The following is a 19784-nucleotide window of genomic DNA, read 5'->3' as shown; positions in this document are numbered from 1 at the left end:
TCTATACTTTCATTTCTTCAAATATGAATCTAATAAAAACGAACTGTATAAAATATAATGATTTAATAGTTATTTAAATAATAACAAAGATTAAAATTATATTTTATAAATAAAAAAAAAACACATTTATATATTTAAAAAAATTAAACACAACAATCTCAAACAACTGTATTCTATACTTTCACTTCCTCAAATATAAATCTAATAAAAAAAGAATTATAAAAATATGTGAGCTGATGCATCTTGTCACTATAGTGCTATTCGTAACACTATCACAAACATGATCAAAAAATAATTCCAGTTAATCAAAAAAATTGTGATATCAAAATGGGTCACGCCCCAAAAAAGGTTGGGAATCACTGTTTTTGGTTGTACTTATACATTTTTTTTCAATTGCTACCTGAAAAGTGCTATCATAGGGGCCAAAAGAGTTGATATTTCATTTAGAGAGAGAACAGTCCTACTATTAATGAATAAAAGCAGTGAAAAAGCATTGAAGACACCACAGTTGTCGTATAATCTCCTCTGGGTTTAGTTCCTCAGAGAATCATTTGTTTCCAGGAAATAAATCCTCTCTCTCTCCTTAGTACACAGCTGCAGCTCCATGTGCATAAAGACACAGCGTACACTGCTTTTATACTGTATGAAGTCTGATACATTCACATTTGCTGCATATATTATATTTGTCTGAATACACTGAAAGTTCTTGGGTGTATGTGTTTATTTGAAGTTAATAGGATTATTTTTGCACCAAACTTTTAAACTGTGCACACCTTTGCAGCCGCTTGTCTCTCTGTTTGCTTCCCTGACCTTTGTGTAGCCCTAATATGATAGACTGTTCATCTGTTACAGTGTATCCAGCCTTTCCCAACATTTCTACCAGCGCAAACTCATCATAAATGCATTCCTGTGTGTTTTTGATAAACCTGCGTGTGCGTACGCGTGCGTGCCCGTGTCAGTTATGACTTCTATTGTTATGCTAATGTCTCAGTTTGCTTCCACATCCACTTATTAGCATTTCTGAAGAGAATCGAGGCAAAAACCGAGCAAACAGCAGAATGAGACAGCCAGCCAGCAACGACCCTGAGCCCCACTCAGTGCTTTTATCTCTCAGCGCTGAGAGACTTTCCGACGTCTCTGCGTGCTGTGCCGTCAGGGTGGGAGGAAGTGCAGGAGTTTGCCTCAATCTGTCAATCAATCTAAAACATGTCTATTTAGCACTTTTTTGTTGTTGTTGACATTGTTGAATATGAGGAAGTATTATGTTTAGGGTCTAACTCATTCACTTTTACACCACGACCTGAACCACTGACACTGCAGGATGGACTGGGAATCCGGTGTTACATTATATCGTTATTGATGTTTATTCTTTTTTAACCCTCTGGGGCCGACGGACGCACCGGTGCGTCCTGATCACATTATCGTTTTAAAGAGCCAATAGCGAAATAGCGCAGCGTCCTTGAATCTCCGTTTCAACCCGTTTCGGAAGTGTGGATGTCAAACTACAAAACAGTCTTTGAATTATGTTGATAAGCCAAATAAAAGTTATGGCGTTATGAGGGAAAATGTGCTGTTTTTCTGACATTTTCTTAAGCTGTCAGTGCAAGCTCCATGCAGGAAGACGCTGCAGAGCATTTCTAAAACAAAAGCGAAAGTGCTGTGCAGCAAGAAAGAACAATGGTGAAACGTCACATTATAGCTGTTTCCTACTGGTTGAGAAGAAGAAATCCATTGTCCAATCATAATGTCCACATATAGCGGGAAGTTTGTTTTCAAGCGACAGGTAAACAGAGACGGAGAAAGAGAGGGTGAGTTGAGAGATTTGAGATGATAGTGATTATTACTGTGATTTGACTGTTTAGTTAGTGTGTAGTGAGTGAGATTTGAGTGTAGTGTCTAGTATATTCGTTTATTTATATGAAATATAAGAGGTGATAGAGGGTTAAATAATTCTAAATTCCATGTTTTCTTGTGTATGAAATAAAGCCTTGGTTATCAAGGTTCATTCATTCTTGTGTGAGTCAAGATTCTATATTATATTCACATACGTGTAATTTGGGGATCCTCGTCTTAAAGCTGCTGGAGACATTTTTTTTTTATCAGTTAAAGACAAAAGCCCTTATTTATCAACCTTGCATGAAAACGAGTTCATATTGTGCCGTACAACAGGACCAACATGTGATTTATAAAACATTCGTACTTGGACAATCCCAGCGTACATATGATCGGGTGTTGATAAATTTGGCGGCCGAATTTGATCGTCAAGAAAAGAAGCTTTTCCTTGATGTAAATCAGCATCCTCAAATCTGAGGTGGAGCAAAACAAAGATGTGCTTTTTAACCATTTTAAACATTTATCATTTAAACGCTCTGTGGAAGAGGATCAGCTACTGAGCAGGTGACGTCTGCCCCCCTGTGTGCGCTGAGAACAACTTCACAACAGAGATCCTGGAGACGCACATGGATGTATGACGTTTATATCGGCCTCAGTCCGCACGCTTTAGGCAATAAATATCACATTAAAAGCCTTTAAAATGACTAAATGTCCATTGTCTGTTTATTATGCCTTCAACCAATTCCACCTATAATTCATCACATTACTGATTACTGCAGCGCATTTGTAAATGTTTAAGGAACTATTTACATTTAAAAGCATGAATGAGGTCCTATTTCCGCCATACAATATTAATTAATTAAATGAAGTGGTATCAACAGCTGGACGGGCCCACAGTAGGAGTAAGTAAGGCTCGTGACATGTTAACACTAGTGGGAGTGGGCGGGTGTCTCAGGCCTGGTCACATGTTGTTTATCTAAGTACGGCTCCTTCTTATTCCCCAGACGCATCATTGTCTCTCCCTACAGTCACAGAGGAGGCCTGAAAGCAACCTGCGCACTGAGAAAGGAGCTAACTCTGCTAATGACACAACAGACAGAATGAATAAATAACCTGAAATAGTCAGTTAGATGAAGGTGATGTGTTTATTAGGGGTGGGCATTCTTTTTTTATATTGCAACATACAAGACATGACAAACACTATATATATATATATATATATACACACAGAGACAATGCAGTACATACACAGTACAATGAGACAATAGGTGAGGAGTGGATATCTACAAATTCACACCGTGTGCGCGCGCGTGCGTGTTAAGAGGAGCCACTGTGCAGTATACACTTTGTTTTTCATGGCTGTCATTCATGTGAAATTGATTGAAAATGTTTTGTAATTCCTGTGAAATGGATTCAGTGCAGTCAATAAATTCAGAATTTCTTCAGTGACACATGCAGACCCTTTCCCAAAAATTAGAATATCATGGAAAAGTTGTTTAATTTCCATAATTCCATTCAAAAAGTTAAACTTTCATAGATTATAGATTCAGGGCCCACAATTTAAATTATTTCACAGTATTCTAATTTTTTGGAAATCCTGTTTTCATGGGTTTTATGAGCTGGAAGCCCCCAAATTATGTAAAAATAAACAAATAAATACTTAAAGTTATTTAAATTGTGGGTCCTGAATCTATAATCTATGAAAGTTTAACTTTTTGAATGGAATTATGGAAATTAAACAACCTTTCCATGATATTCTAATTTTTTGGAAAGAGTCTGTATATCATAATGGATCGTGGATTAAATTTCTTACAATATATCGATTATCGCAGAATCACTGTATCATGATATTATTGTTATCGTGGGCAAAATATCGTGACAGTATTGTATCGCGAGGTACCTGGCGATACCCAGCTCTAGTTCACTGACACCTAGTGACCGTGCTATGTATGTTAGCACAATGAAATAGTTTTTTTTTTTTTTTGTTAAAAAACATGATTTTTAAAAAAAATTCATTTGGAAATTTAGTGGATTGATATGATAATCGCGTTGAGAAATATATATATATATCACTGAATTGAATTTTTTCTTACACTTGTAGTTGGTAGGATCGTTCTTTTCTGGCTCCTTTTATTTTGAAAAATAATTCTCCACCTGCATGAACACACTGCTGTAAATGTTATTCTATACATTGCTACAGTAATGATGGAGTGTTCGTGTGTGTGACACACTCTTTCCTTCTCTTTCAGGTACATTACTCAGCAGGGCCATAAATTAGAGGTGGGGGCACCTCGGCCTCCTGCCACCGTCACAAACGCCGTCTCTTGGCGCTCAGAGGGCATCAAGTACAGGAAAAATGAAGTTTTCATGGATGTTATCGAGTCAGTAAATCTCCTGGTGAGTGCAGCGCGTACTCTGGCAGCTTTACAGTAACAACAGGAAGATGTCTGTCATTATTAGTTCCACATCGTACATCCATCATCGTCGTTCTTTGTTTCCTCTGTCGTCTGAAGCCTCTGGATGTTTCAAAACACGTCTTTTTATATCTTTTTCTCCCCCATGAGCCTCAAAGCTGCAGAGTTGAAAAGAATGATGAGTCAAAGCATTAATAATTAATTCCTTTTTTTTATTTATTATTTGTGTTTGGGGGTGACTTTTTTGCCACGGTAATTACTTTATTTTGGAGTTGGAACAACAACTTTGGAAGGTTAGAATAGGCCGACTTTAAAGATAAATCGATTTTGGCGATATAGAAAATTATAATATTGCCTATAACTATGTATTTTTTTTTATTTTATAGCTTATTTTGTCTTAAACCCAGACCTTCCCCTAAACAAGCCACACTACAGAACTCACTCACACGTGCTGTCCCTTAGAGGAGAAATAGCCAAAGGTGGCACATACTGTGCAGCTGTTTGTTAATAAACGTGCCTGTGTGGCATTTTTTTGCAGCAAAATTATCCACTTTTGTCTTTCTGGTAAGACTTTATTGAGTTAAAAATATTGAGATTTATGTTGTATATTGCCATTTTGAAAAAAAATAAAATAAAATAGAGTTATTGAGTTTGTCTATTTCGCCCAGTCCTAGGTTAAAATATATTAGTGCACATTTTGAAGAAGAGGTTTTGTGTTTCAGCAGCAGATAGATAAGAGAAAAATATATATATATATATATATATATATATATATATATATATATATATATATATATATACTGTATATACACACACACTTTGGCCTTTACTAGGGGTGTCCCGATCCGATATTGATATCAGCTAGAAAACGAATATAGGATTTTATTGTACTGCATCTAAAATCTACAACATAATATATATTGATTTTTTGGATTTATTTTTTCAATATCTTCTATTTTATTTTTGAATTTCTTTTATTCAGTCATAGAATATTCTTATTCTAAAAGGTTAATTATATGTAATCCATTGGTTTATAATAAATGGGTCTGTTTTAAAAATTTTTTTTTTTTTATCAAGCCTTTTCTAACATTTCACACTACAAAATAAGTAATAAAAGTATGTATAATTTGTACTGCAATCAGATCGATATCGACCAATACTAGACGGCAATATTGGTATCGTATCAGAAGTGAAATAGTTGTATCGGGACGTCCCTAGCCTTTACACAGTATGATAGAAAGAGGGAAGACATGTTGCAAGAAAGGAAATTGCACAATAAAGAACAATAGAATATATACATTTACAAATATACAAAATGGGTATCACTAACGGATATCACTTCCTGCAGGATTTTCATAAATTTCATTGATTTTTGTCTAATTTGGGGAAATTATGTAAAATCATTTCAGGAAAATTTCTTTGAACAATTTAAATTGACTGCAGTCGTGATAAAAAAGTATGGGAAAATTGCTATCCTCCAGATATTGTGGAGTTTCATTGAATTTGTGTTTTGAGAAGGACTGAAACATCTACAACTGAATTTTGTGGTAATTTAGACAATAATTTATGTTTTGTGTTTTTAACTTTCTCTTGCGGGCCGAATTGGATGGTCTAAAGGGCCAGATTTGGCCTCCGGGCCTTTAGTTTGACGCGTGTGCTATATAGTAACTGTACATCCAGGAATTTCTCATGTACTCAATCTTTCCATGCTATCTAATGTGAACGCACTACATACTCATTTTAACGTCATAGTTAGTATGTGTATGTTTGGATGTCATTTCTAACACAGCCTTATTTGCATGTATTAATGTGACCATAACGTTGCTCTGTAGGTTTTTTCGTCCCTGTTCAATGAATGTTTTTGACGTGGTTTCCCAGGTGAACGCTAACGGCAGCGTGCTGCGCAGTGAGATCGTGGGCTCCATCAAACTCCGAGTGGTTCTATCAGGGATGCCTGAACTACGACTGGGCCTCAACGACAAAGTGCTTTTCGAGATCACAGGAAGTAAGTGACTGCGTTCATCATCACATGGGCCCAAGAGTTTATGGAGGAAATATCACCAAGTTAGCATCAGACGACAGAGGCAGCGTACTTTCCTGTTCTAGCCTTTTAGTTTTGCATTTGGATGGGGTCAGTGTATGTTTTATTCATTGGATTTTACTTTCAGAAATGGGTGTTAAATAATGAAAAATTGAGTGGTTGTTTGGCATTTTTCTTAATCAGGTTGGGTTATGGGATAATCAACACTTTAAAAACTAATTGATTTGCATTTCCAAGCCATCGAGAAGGTGCACCAGCGTCATTTGACGTCACGGTCGCAGAACTGCGCGGGAAATTCACGCCCAGAACAGCAGTACAAAATGCATCACACAATCTTTTCAAGACAATAGGTAGAAATGTGTGTGGACTCATTGTCATTGCTTTAGAGCGCATTATCACTCAGCATTAAAAAATGGCCACTCTATGCATACAGCCCCCCTCATTGGCCACTTTAGGTCACGTGATAGGTGCACCATGTGACTTAGTTGGGTTTTAGCTCATATTTGTTTTTAGCTACCCTGCTAACCCTTTTATTTTAGCCCCATTTCTAACCCAGGAAATACCATAAAATGTTTATTTTTGTCATATATATTATATATATTTTTAAAGGTGGAGTTTGCTGTGTTAAATATGTTAAAATGAAAAAATATATATGTCAAAAGTGGGGTTCGAACCCAGTCAGGTGCCTTAGACCACTTGGCCATCCTGACACGGTGAAAACAGACACATTATGTAGAAAAGGTCCAGCAACGTATCTCTAGAAACTTTCTTAAAAAACTTAAAATAAATGTTTATTTTTTCTTAAATCCTGCACTATGCTCCAAAAATACAGGCAAAAATCTATCTTTTACACATTAAGAATACACAGTAAACTACCCCTGTTGCCCCGTTCATATAACCTCCCCCCGTTTTTCCTCCTACTCTCTGTGTTTCCCTTTGTTCCCTTCATCTTCCTCCACTGGTCTTCCCATCGTCCCTCTTCCTGCTTCCTTCCACCCCTGCTGTTTACGTCTGACAGGGGAAAAGCTCCATCCGTGTCTCGTGTGTGAGTTAATCCTCACCCCAGGCCACCAACTCACAGATAAAAGGTGATGATCTGCAGTCGCCCCCTCATTCCCTCTGCTGTCTGTCTGGGAAATAACATATTCTCAGTCCCCAGTTTCTGTACGTTCTTTTATTTTTTTATTTTTTGGATTAGTTTTGATCATCTGAAGCTAAATATTTAGGAATATTGGTCATGTAATGCTGCCCTCTACTGGCAGCAGTTATGAACTGTCACTGCAAGTCTGAAGTAAATGTCTTATCCATAAACAAACAGTTTGTTACAGTTTACTCAACCTCTAATTTACTAATTTACTGTTTTAGATCTGATAAACATGGAGTTTTGATTTATTCATCTATTTTGATCATGCAAATGACAACTCAAAAAACTGTTTAAAATGAAATTAAATAAATTAACATCAAGAAAAATAACAAAACAGTATCTTGCATCTTTAAATTCTTACACATCTCAGTTTACATTAACGAAAAGGAGTAGGAAGAAGTATAAACTTAGCTAATCCTACTAGGGCTGGGCGATACGCCTGGAAGATATATTGTGATGGAAGTGTTTCATATCAGACGATATCGATAATTATTGATTAGGTTTTTTATAAAAAAAATCCTATTAAAAATAAGGACCAAGAGAGGAAAAGACAACAAATAACAAATAAAAAAGGTCAATACAACTATGGGAAAAAAACAAAAAAAAAACAAGTCAAATAAAGCAACACAAGTGTCAATGTGCAAATATAGACCATTAAAAAATATTTAATTATACAAAATGTGCAAAGTATTTTTTTTTTTTTTTTGTAAATTGTAATCAATGATAATTTGATAATAAAGTAATATGTATTTTTTTCTAATGGAGTTCAGTGAAATTATTGAACGTACTATTGAACATATTTTCTATTGATATTGATCACATCTGCATCGCGATATATATTGTTATTGTTTTATTGTCCAGCACTGTTTTTTTTTTTTTAATTGTTGCTAACTAAATGACTTCTATAATTTATTCTGTTATTCAAAGTGTCAAAATATCACGTGCTGCGACTCAATGATCGTGACTGTTATTTTTGAAAAAATCTTTAAAATGACTGTAAATCGATTCAAATTATCAAATATTTTATGCCCTGTTTTAGTTATATTATTATAGTCCTGTATAAAATTTTAAAGTATTTCTATTTTTATTTATATCATATTTATGCAAACATTGCTCAATGATGAACATTTTATGCAATGCTATGCAGTGAAATGCTGTAGTGACAATTTGTGCCAGCTCAGATATTTTTTTAACTGCATGTTGTTGTTATTATTATTATTATTATTATTATTATTATTATTATTATTAATAACTAGATGTGTATTTGACAAAGTAAAAGTATAGAATACAGCTGTTTAAGAATGTCTGTTGTTTTAATTTGAAAAAAAATTCAAAATGCATTTCTAATTTATTTAATTTAATTTTTTTAATCAGTTACTGACATTTCAGGCGACCCCATTTAAACTCCAGGCGACCCCACATAGGGTCCCAACCCCAAGGTTGTAAACCATACATTTTCAGGATGCAGATGAACTCTTTAGTTTATTCCTATAGTTTGTTGTCTTTAAATGAATGTACACAAACCTGTAATTACGACCTTTGAAAGCTGTTAATCGCTCTTTCTGTAAATTGTGAGTTTTAATCTCGATAAAAGCCCAAACATCATATTTAAATGTGACTAAAAGCTCTATGCATTTACATAAAAAACAGCTGTATTTGATTTTGAAGAGTTGAAATGCAGCTCAGGGCACTTATGGATGTTTAGGGCACAATAAAGTGTGTCCTTTCCTTTACTGTGTGACGGTAGCTGGAAAATAAATGAGCTGCTGCTGCTGCTGTGCATTAAAAGCATGAAGACGGGTGAGACTGGCCTTTAAGGTGAACCACAGGGGACTACACACACACACACACACACACACACACCTCTTCTATCTTCTCTCCCCGGGACACTCCGGTTCAAGCAGTGACAGAAAGTGTCCCACACAACCTTTCTTTCCTGTCTTGTCCTGATAAGACAAGTATTGGTGTGTGTGTGTGTGTGTGTGTTTGTGTGTGTGGTTGTTGTGTAAGAGGAGAATTATCTCCCCAACAACCAGAGGTGTAAGTAACGGATTACAAGTACTCGCGTTACTGTAAATGAGTTACTTTTGTGGGTACCTGTATATTTCTAAATCAGTCATTGTACTTGTATTTAAAGCCACACCGCAGACTTTTTGACCTAAAGAGTTATGAGGTATTTTAAATGATTCCTCAGGCTAATATACAGCGATTGACAGTATCAATGCTCCGAGCGGGGCTTCCCTCTTGAAATACCGACTATGTAAGTTTCGAGAGACGGACCGTCTTTGGCCAGGTCATGTGACCTGGAGAACGTATCACTTTACAGCAGTCACGTGACCACAGGCTTAGATATACTCATTGGGCTAAAGGCTAAAGGCTAAAGGCCTGTTCGACTCCTGGTTATGGCCGAGGCAAGCAGAAAGTTTAAAACTGCTTCTGAGGTGGATAAAAAGACGCCGCCGAGACCCGGCCCCCTCCGCTGAGATCCGCCTTCTGCGAAGGGGGCCGACGAGGAGGGCCGGGCGGCAGGGAGAGGAGGGCGGCAGTGGCGGCTCCTCCTCCAGCCGCGGCGTGAGCCCAGCCCTGAGAGCCAATCCTTTTCCTGAAGTTACAGGTCAACTACTGTCTGCAAACACGATGAAAAGACGAGGGAGACTGGCCTTCAACTGTCTGTTGATTTTTGCGACAGTGCTGTGGCGCTTGTGGCCACTAGGGGCGCTTGACGTGAACGTTACATGTCTAGCTAAAAAGTTACACAGTGTGCCTTTAAGTAGGTTTTAAAAGAAGTGAAGATATTTGTAGTGTTTTGGCGTGTTTATTACGTTTAATATGATTGGTCGGCTATGATGTGATGCATTTGATTGTTGTCTGGTCATTTCATTTCGTTTGTAGTTTAACAATGATCATTTTAAAACAAAAAATATATAAAATGTACTCAGTGACTGTTGGGTGTAACTGATAATTTTGTTTATTGAATTTGAATTGAATTCATTTTAAAAGTAATTGTACATTCTGACAAACCTTTTATTTCATACAAAAAAAAATTAAGTTCCAATTGTGGTAGTTTTGGTCTGTTCCTTTTTAAGTTCATACATGCGATGTTATACTGTATGTAAAGGAACCGTGGCAAGATTTATTACCAAAAATAAATGTGAAAATAACTAGTAGCTTTTACTTTCAATGCTATTTAGATGAGCTACTATTTGAATTTTTTTTTTTATGTATGACTTGCTTGTACTTCTGCTTGAGTACAATTTTAATCAAGTAACAGTACTTTTATTTGAGTAGAATATATCACTGCTCTTTACACCTCTGCTAACGACTTTCTCTGCCTTATTTGATGAGAACTGCTGTGTCCTGACCTCGGCTCTTCCTGATTTATACTTTGAGAAATGTCACGCACGCATTCAGACACAGACAAACTCACACACAAGTGAAATCAATGAAGAAATAAGTAAACCATCCACGTCTGCAAATATAGGTGTGCTTCCACCCTAACACACACACACACACACACACACACAGAATGTCGCTACACGTAATGAACATTGACTGTGATGTGTTTGCAGAGATGACAAAAACAAAGTAAATAATATATTTTCTTACTGTGCTTAAGTAAAGAACAGATATCAGAAAAAAACTACTGGAGTATTTATTTCTTGGCGACTTTTTATTTGTACTCTTTACTTTTTGAAACAAAGTAAGTCCTTACAATTAAAAAATGAGCTTGTTACTTTTAAGGCCTTCGAAGATGACGCCACGACGTAAAAAGGCGCAAAATTGTTGGTAGTTTGAGCTTTTTTCTGTTAGGTAGGTAGTTTTATGGTTAACATTTTTAAGTTTTTTAAAAATGTTAAACTCAAACCTTCTCTGGGCTTTTCTTTTCTTGAAACATGTTATTTACACATGTTATCTATAATGAGTGCTGAATACTCCAGGTGTTCATAAAGCGTAACAGATTTAGTTTATTTCCATGTACCAATATCCTAAAAGTTCTAAAAAATAAAAAAAATATATGGAATTTGCTGTTTTAAAAACCCCGTTTTACTACTGAAGGGACTCGTTTTTCTTTTTTTATTTAGTAGCCTGTACTTTTTTACTTTTACTCAAGTAAGGGAGCAACTTCAATACTTTTACCAGTCATTTTTTATTCAAGTATTTATACTTTTACTTGAGTACTGAAGACTAGTACTTTTGCTACCTCTGCGTGTTTATCTGTTAGTTTTATTCACTGTCTGTTTAGAAGCAGCTCTTACTCTGAAAGGATCGTGTGTGTATCCTAGCAACAGTAGCTGTTACACGTGCTACTCAACAGTGCCACCTGCTGGTAAACCACCTGAGGAAATCCTACTTCACATGACCCAACAATCACCAACAGTTTGGCACAATGATCCAGTCCCATGATGGATTCCCTCAGCTGCAAAAAAAACCCAAAAAAAAACATAGCCAATCTTCCTAAAGATGGCGCTGCAGCAAACCTTTAGAATTAAGAATTTGAAAATGCACAACCGATCAACCACCTGTGCTACAGATTTGAAACATTCACTGAAATGTAGCCCAGGTAATGAAGAAACTGTTGCACATTTAAAACTATTGCAAACGATGAAATCCATCAATCACATTTTAGTTTTCAAAAACTGTCAAATCAGTGAATCAAAATGTTTGTTTGTAAATAATGCGTTGGATTTATATATAGCGCCTTATAATAATAATTCATCAATTTTATATAGCGCTTTATCATAGACACTCAGTCGCTTTACAGAATTAAGGCATTATTCTTTCACTCCACACTTAGTGGTGGTAAGCTACTATTGTAGCCACAGCTGCCCTGTAAACATATACTTGCAAATTATTATTATTATTATTTTATTTTTTTTACAGCATTTCAAATGTTGATCTCATGCTAACATTTGGAGTCCATGTCTTAAATATTAATTTCTTTTATTAATTTATTATGTATGAATGTATTTATTAAAACAACCATTTGAAATCTGTCTTTAAACGCTAACAGCTGCTGTCTTGAGCACAGGTGACTGGCTTAGTCATTTAGTGAAGCCACGACATGTGACGTTTTAATTCGACGATGTGTAACTGCTGGTTGCCATGGTAACCGCCAGTGAGCAGGTAATAATGGTTCATACTCTAAAGTAAAAACTCCCCCTAGCCATGTTGTGCAGAGGCAGATTAAACCATTTAATAAAACATAAACGTTATCAAGCAATAGCAATAAAATAAAAGCGCACACATGAAATATTTCTGAAATTCTGAGACTCATGTGTTGCAAAGTTTGTTAAATTGGGATTCTGTTGATATTTACAGATGAGATGTACTGAATTTCTATTAGTGGTGGGACTAAAAAAATGCATCTAATTCATTTGAGACTTTGTAATAAAATAATTGCATAGTAATATTTGACACGAGAAGCAACGTTTTTCTATTTTAAATAGATTTTGGTTTATGACTGAATCAATGCAAACAATAAATGAGCTTAATCAGCAAAATTGTGTTTATTATTTTCGTCACTGAGTGCCAACGTAATGTGCATGAATATGAGTAAAGAATATTATGATTCCATTGTTCACAAAGCACAAACTTAAATTTAAGTAAGCTATATTTATGCTTCTCTGGATTATTTTTGTAAACTTTAGATAAACAAATGTGTTTGTGTGTGTCATAAAAAACAGCACTGAGTACAGAACATTCTAGAGAAGTGGACACTTTTTTTTTTTTTCACTCAAATTAACACCAACTAAACACAGCAAAGACTTCTCCTCAGTATTATGGGTACATTGGAAACTCATGGAATGAGAAAGGTTCCAAAAAACTGCGTTATTTTTTTTTTGTGCATTATTCTTCTGTCATTAATTAATCAATCAATCACAATTAACGTGTTAAAGTCCCAGCCCTAATTTCTATATATAAAAAGTTACATTTGAACATCCTGTAAATTGTCTGTGACCACGTCTTCTTCCTCTATTGGATCGTTGTGTGAAGTGGAAATAGTTTTACATCATGTGTTTTCCCCTGAGCTTTTTCTGGCTGACACCACACTATTTATTATTTCACTCAGTCGGTGTGCGTGTGTGTGTGTGTGTGGCAGTGGCATGAGCTTCAGTAGGGCACATGATGATGGCAGGCATACTGTGTGTGGCAGCAGAATAATGGGGATGAGCAGATGGATCTGAGTGTTCAGTGTGTGTGTGTGTGTCTACATATGAGATTGAGTGAGTGAATGTTTGGTAGTTGTCATAACCTTGACCTTGATTTGTCTTCATGCTGCATGGAAAGGTTTCAAAGTGTGTGTGTGTGTGTGTGTGTGCGTGTGCGTGCTCCAGGAGAGAAGAGCAAGACGGTGGAGCTCGAGGATGTAAAGTTCCATCAGTGTGTGCGCCTGTCACGCTTTGAGAACGACCGAACCATCTCCTTTATTCCCCCAGACGGCGAGAGCGAGCTCATGTCCTACCGCCTCAACACCACAGTGAGTGACACACACACACACACACACACACACTTTGGACTTTTTGGGCCTGTACTATGAAGCTGGATAAGTATATCTGCAATATCTCTGTTAGTGGACTTCACCTGTACTATGAAACAGGATATAAATATGTTCACTTAAGACGGGTGATTTCAGCCTGACGATGTGCGCACTCCTGTGACAGGGGTGGAGATTGCAGTGTCTGACCAATCACAATCACCGAGAAACTGTGTAGAGCAACTTATGTTAACGTTGTTTTTAGTACCTCCTTTGTTGAGGTCCCAAAAAAAGCAGCCCTGGTCTGAAAATGTGAAATAGGCACAAGGCAGACACTGATGAGGTCACAGCGTAGAGTCATCAACTCACGCACAGAGGAAGCATTTGGCCACCATTGATTTTTGTTGGTCTGTCTTGAGAAGATGGCAGCAAAAAAGTTCAATCTGTGGAGTCTGGCAGTTTTGCATGTCATTGGTGCTCAATGGAAACGATCCAGAAAAACAGTATCGGGTCCCGAAAGCGAGTAATACGGAGCCGTGTAGAGCCGATACCGCCAATGGAAATGCACCGTTATGGCCCGTACACTACGTGATGGCAGGACTTTCTGTCCAGAGAATTGTCAGATACCCAAACTTCATGCATCAGCGTGTTGCTATCTGCCAGAAATCCATTAGGACTCCCCCAGGACAACACGCCGACACGTGTAAACATCATCTCTGACCACATACCCTACCACGCCACCATCCACCCCCACCCCTGACCTTGTCCACTCTCTCCCTCTGTGTCTGTTTGACAGGTGAAACCTCTCATATGGATCGAGAGCGTGATTGAAAAGTTCTCTCACAGTCGTGTGGAGATCAAGGTGAAGGTAATGTTGACCACCACACACACTGTAAGTAGTGCACTCACGTTAAAAGCTCCATCGTAATGAGTGCTGTGGCCTCATCCCTGAAGCCTGTTTAGTATTTCTGACACATACATCTCAAATGGGCTGCTATTTACCATCTGTTTCACACCACCACGGCCCTACAGACCCCCAAATAACAAGCCCCCGCTCTGCATAGATATGAAGAGTTCCTCTCACTAAAAACAAGCCTTTTCCTTTTTGACTGTGGAGATCTTTAATTCTGTGTCCTCTGTCATCGTCCTGCAGGCTAAGAGTCAGTTCAAGAACCGGTCCACGGCCAATAACGTGTCCATCCTGATACCGGTGCCGAGCGACGCCGACTCGCCCAAGTTCAAGACCAGCACAGGCAGCGCCAAGTGGGTCCCAGAGAAGAGCGCAGTGCAGTGGAACATCAAGTCCTTCCCCGTTAGTTCAACACACCAACATCTCACACATCAGCTGTGTTTGAAATGGCATACTAACGTACTAATCATACTAAGTCTGACTTAAAAATGAGTATGTAGTACGTTCACATAAGTATGCATGGTGGGAACACTAGTCATACTCAAACCGCCCCATGATGCATTGCATTGCGAGCAGAACAAAAAATTGTCCGGCTTCAAAACAAAAGCATCTCTTCTTTTCTTACATAAGTTTTTAACGCTTTTGTAAAAAGGGCTCTTTTTGTTTGGAAGTTAACCGTAAGTTTTGTGAGTAAAATCTCTGAAATGTTTGAATGAAATGTGTTTCTGTGAGTTTTATGGATCACATGACCACATGTTGATATTCTACCTGGTCACTTTCTCACTTAAAATGTTTTCAGAACTTTCAAAGGTGGAGAATCAACAGAGATATTTATCCTCAGTGTGATTCAGGTTTTTGTCGTAGGTTCGAAATGCATCTTGGGAAACTTGGAAGTATATACTTCAGTAGGAACGGTCATCATCCTAATCATACTAATAGTATGATAGTGTGTAGTGTAGTACATTAGTACGTATAATTCCAGTAAGTTTATTGTCTTCTTTTATTAAATATATGTTAAAGTTTTGTTTATTCAGACCAATTTTATCTCCTGACATGTTTCGACTGTCAACTGCCAGTCTTCCTCAGAGGTGATACGCTTTGACGTGTCCCTACGAGTTCCTTCATAAGGAAAGCATCAAAGCATCATCTGATGGTCGAAACATGTCAGGAGATAAAATTTCCTGAAAAACCTACATTAATATGCAATTTCAAACACAGCCATCTGAGTCATCGTTGCTGTTGTTCAGTGTGCTGTTTGCATGTTCTCTCTGAGTCTGTGTGGTTTCTCTCTTTGGTGCTCCAGTTTCCATGTGGAATTAACGGGGATTTTACTAAATTAAGGCTTGGCTCTTAACATGGATATTAAATACAGTTGGGAGAATGTATTTTGGCATCGTTTTGTCTAAAATTTCTAGATTTCATGCAAGTTAAGTTGAGAATATCATCAAGCTCATGCACACGGCACGCTGCTTACTGCATTATGTTTCAGACTGATGAGTTATATTGATGTGAATAAATTATTAAATCAAATTTTAAATGAAGTTAAAACAAACACTGCCCTGTTTGTGCTTGAAGAGTAGTTATTGGTATTAGTGCTGCTGAGATTTTCCCTAATGAAGGCAATGAGTAGTTTTACTTTCTAACATCCTAAAAAACAAGATGCTCACAAAAGTTGAGTAATTGTAAAGTTATACGTACAAATTAATCTGTTATAATGTTGTTTTATTTGTAATATTTGGCACAGATGCTAATATTTATGCTCATAATATAGGTTATAATTACTTAATATTGGTCCTGCTTTTCTGGTTAATTCCAAATTTCTGTTGAGGTGTAGTGGAATTTTTTCAGCCCTTTTCAACACTAATTGTAGGACTGAAAGTGTGTTTATGTCTCTGTGTGCATGTGTTTGTCTTTAGATCTTTAGATCTGATCCATTAAAGTTGTTCGACTTGTATCGATGTGTTCAAACTAAATCCGTAGGTATAGAGGACATGGTTATCTGAACATCAGGTGTTGGATCTTTCTGGTAGTTTTCTTCCTCTTCAGGCCCGTTTGTGAGGCTCACTGACATTTCCAATTGAACAATAAAAAGTGCAGTTTGCTCTGAGAATCCCTCCAAACAGCACAACGTGACACTGACAGGTCTGCAGCAAAGGCTGGTGGTGATTGATGAGCATCACCACGTCTTCTCTCAGCTTCTCTGTCGGCGTGCGTGTGCAGGGGCGGTTCAAAGTCTATCTGTTGTTCCACTTAATTCAACCACCTGATACATTTTAACATGTGAATGATGTGTACTGATAGTACTCAAAGTAAACGTTACTAGTTACTTTCACCCCCCATGTTTATTTTTGGTAATAAATCCTGCCACTGTACCCTTGCGTACAGTAAACGTAAAAAAGAAGAGATAAGATCTTACACAATTGGAACTTCTTTTATTTTATACAGATGCATTTGTGGAAAATAAATTATCAAAATGTACATTTTTTTTTTTTTTTTTTATGGATTAAATTCAAAATAAAACAAAAATTCTCAGACTATAGGAAACTAAAACTGAGAAAATGACCAGCATGCAATGCTGTTTAGGTGCTGTGCATTATGTTTAATCTGATTGTTCGGCCTATGACGTGATGCATTAGACTTTTGTATTGTCACTAATACTAATGCTAATGCTAATTATAGCTAATGATAATGTTATGCTAATTTTACGCTAATGCTAGTAAATGTTAACGCTAGGTTAATGCTAATGCTATCTAATTGGGATGTAACGATTCACTCAACTCCCGATACGATTCTCTCATGATTTATTTTACAAAATAAGACTGTAGACAAATGATGACAGAAAAATATCCAATTTTTTTTTTTCTTAGAAAATAAAATAAAATATTGTACTATTTTCTTTTATCTTTCATTGTCAAAAGAATCCCTTGATAAACTATGCAAAACAAGTTAATTAAAAATAAATCCTGAATGAAATAAATAAAGAAATAGTACAAATGAAGAAGGCTCTACAGTAAACTATGCAAAACTGCATAATAGTTCCTTTTCTTTTTAAAAGTGCAACTGAAAATGTATTTTGTGCCTTAACAATTGGACATTAAAACAAATCCCATATGAAAGTGCTTCCACACTTCTGATTTAAAACACGGTGGTGTGTCCTGAATTTCAAATTCTAAATAGATGGCGCCCTCTGCTGTTTAAAAAAAAAATAAATTAAAAAGTACTGCGGTTCAATTTCAGAGAATGGATGTTTGTTCACCGTGACACCTTTGAATTGATTTTTGACTGCCTCACGATTTAAAAGTGAAATTACTGATTTACTGATTTAGAAATGTACTCAAAAAAGTACAATTACCCATAAAAGCAACTCATTTACAGTAACGTGAGTACTTGTAATCCATGACTTTTACCTCTGGAACTGAAACGACCATAAATAAAGTCCATCAGACACGATTTTACAGCGATGCAAATAATATAAAAGCACTTTGGACTTGGATCAGATCCATTAGTCACACCCGATAGTGTCTAAAGGGTCTCAGCTGAGTGAAGCCTACTGAAGTCCAGACAAATATTAGCTTCATTAAACCTGAATATTGGATTAGAAAAGAGGGTTTTAAGATCTCAGATCTGATTTTGGGATAAAAAACAATCTTGTAGTTTGTCATGAATGCTGATGTTTCTATTGACAAAGTGTTCTGTGTGTTTAGGGAGGGAAGGAGTACGTGATGCGAGCACACTTTGGACTGCCAAGTGTGGAAAGTGACGAGCTCGAGGGAAAAAGACCAATAACTGTGAACTTTGAGATTCCATATTTCACTGTGTCTGGGATTCAGGTAAGACTTCATTTATGACCCTTTATGACTTCTGCCCAGGTTTTACTGCTGTTGCGAACTTCAGCTGTAACGTTTATCTCTATATTTGGTAACTCCATGATGAACAAATGAGATCATATAAACAATTTATTTTCCCTTATTTTTCAGTTTTCTAACGAGAATTCGAAAACTTTTTTTTGTCAACTTTTACTACATTTGACAGCAGTGTTTATTACGTTGATTTTTTTCATGTGACAAAAATGAGACGATGACTGAATTTTGTTGGCGAGTAAAAACCAAACTGTAATGTTCACATGAGATAAAATCTAATCAGATCTAAGTTTGTGTTTGGAAGCTACGGACTAGTTGGAAAGATAATCCAATCAAAAACTACTTTTTTTGTGGAAGGCGGGACAAGTCGGTAAGTGATCCAATAGTGAGCTAGCTAATGCTGTGTTCCAGAGAACTCCAAAACTTGGGATTTTCTAACCTGGTTCTTCAAAAATTGTATTTGACTTTTTTGGTAATCAATAATAAATACCCGGTGCAGAACTAGTGCCCGCCCCCCAAAAAACCTAGCCAAAAATAAACAATATTCCAAGCCTAAAGAATAAGTACACCCTAAAGGCCCAAACATACTCTGGTGGACTCTGCGCATTACAGACTGTGTGACGACTATTCGCTCTTCTAAGAAATTACGAACCCGCGTGCACCGCTGAATAGTAGTTTCTATTGAAGTCCTACATTTCCCACAATCCTTAGCGCTTCTCTGTAGTCCTTGTACTCCTGGGACGTGTTTTTAAGGTGTCGCTACTTTGGTAGCTGGTCTGCCAGTCTCTTCTCTAACCTCGTGTTCATCTCTCCTGCTCTGATTCATCAGGCGGGTGAAACAGAGGTTGGTGTTACATTTAATGCATGACGATACAATGCTGAGCAGTGTTTTGTGTGACACCAACTACACGGAGAAGTCCGCCCGGTCGTAAAGTCTGGACTTTGCATTTAATTGACTTGTAGAACTCCTCGCGGACTCTGCTTTTGCGTTAGTCCACCCAACTATGTTTGAGCCTTGAAACCTTCACTTTTTAGTCTAAGTATTTCAATTTAGCGTATTTAGTTGTAAAATATCAAAGTGACTGCCCTCTATGGGTTGAACGCTGT

The 19784-nt window shown here is 36.9% G+C and overlaps 1 protein-coding gene across 1 annotated transcript in view; it reads left to right on the top strand.

Moving 5' to 3' along the window:
• Positions 1-19784, top strand: part of ap1m3 (adaptor related protein complex 1 subunit mu 3) — a 43957-nt gene that overhangs the window by 11305 nt on the left and 12868 nt on the right. The window contains exons 5-10 of the mRNA XM_028443835.1: positions 4083-4230; positions 6126-6252; positions 13768-13910; positions 14704-14775; positions 15061-15219; positions 18522-18647. Of these exons, the coding sequence (XP_028299636.1) occupies positions 4083-4230; positions 6126-6252; positions 13768-13910; positions 14704-14775; positions 15061-15219; positions 18522-18647 (775 nt within the window). The remainder of the gene's footprint in view (positions 1-4082; positions 4231-6125; positions 6253-13767; positions 13911-14703; positions 14776-15060; positions 15220-18521; positions 18648-19784) is intronic.

This window comes from Gouania willdenowi, chromosome 4 (genome assembly GCF_900634775.1).
Source record: "Gouania willdenowi chromosome 4, fGouWil2.1, whole genome shotgun sequence".
Taxonomy (NCBI): Eukaryota; Metazoa; Chordata; class Actinopteri; order Blenniiformes; family Gobiesocidae; genus Gouania; species Gouania willdenowi.
This window is presented reverse-complemented; position numbering and strand designations above follow the sequence as displayed.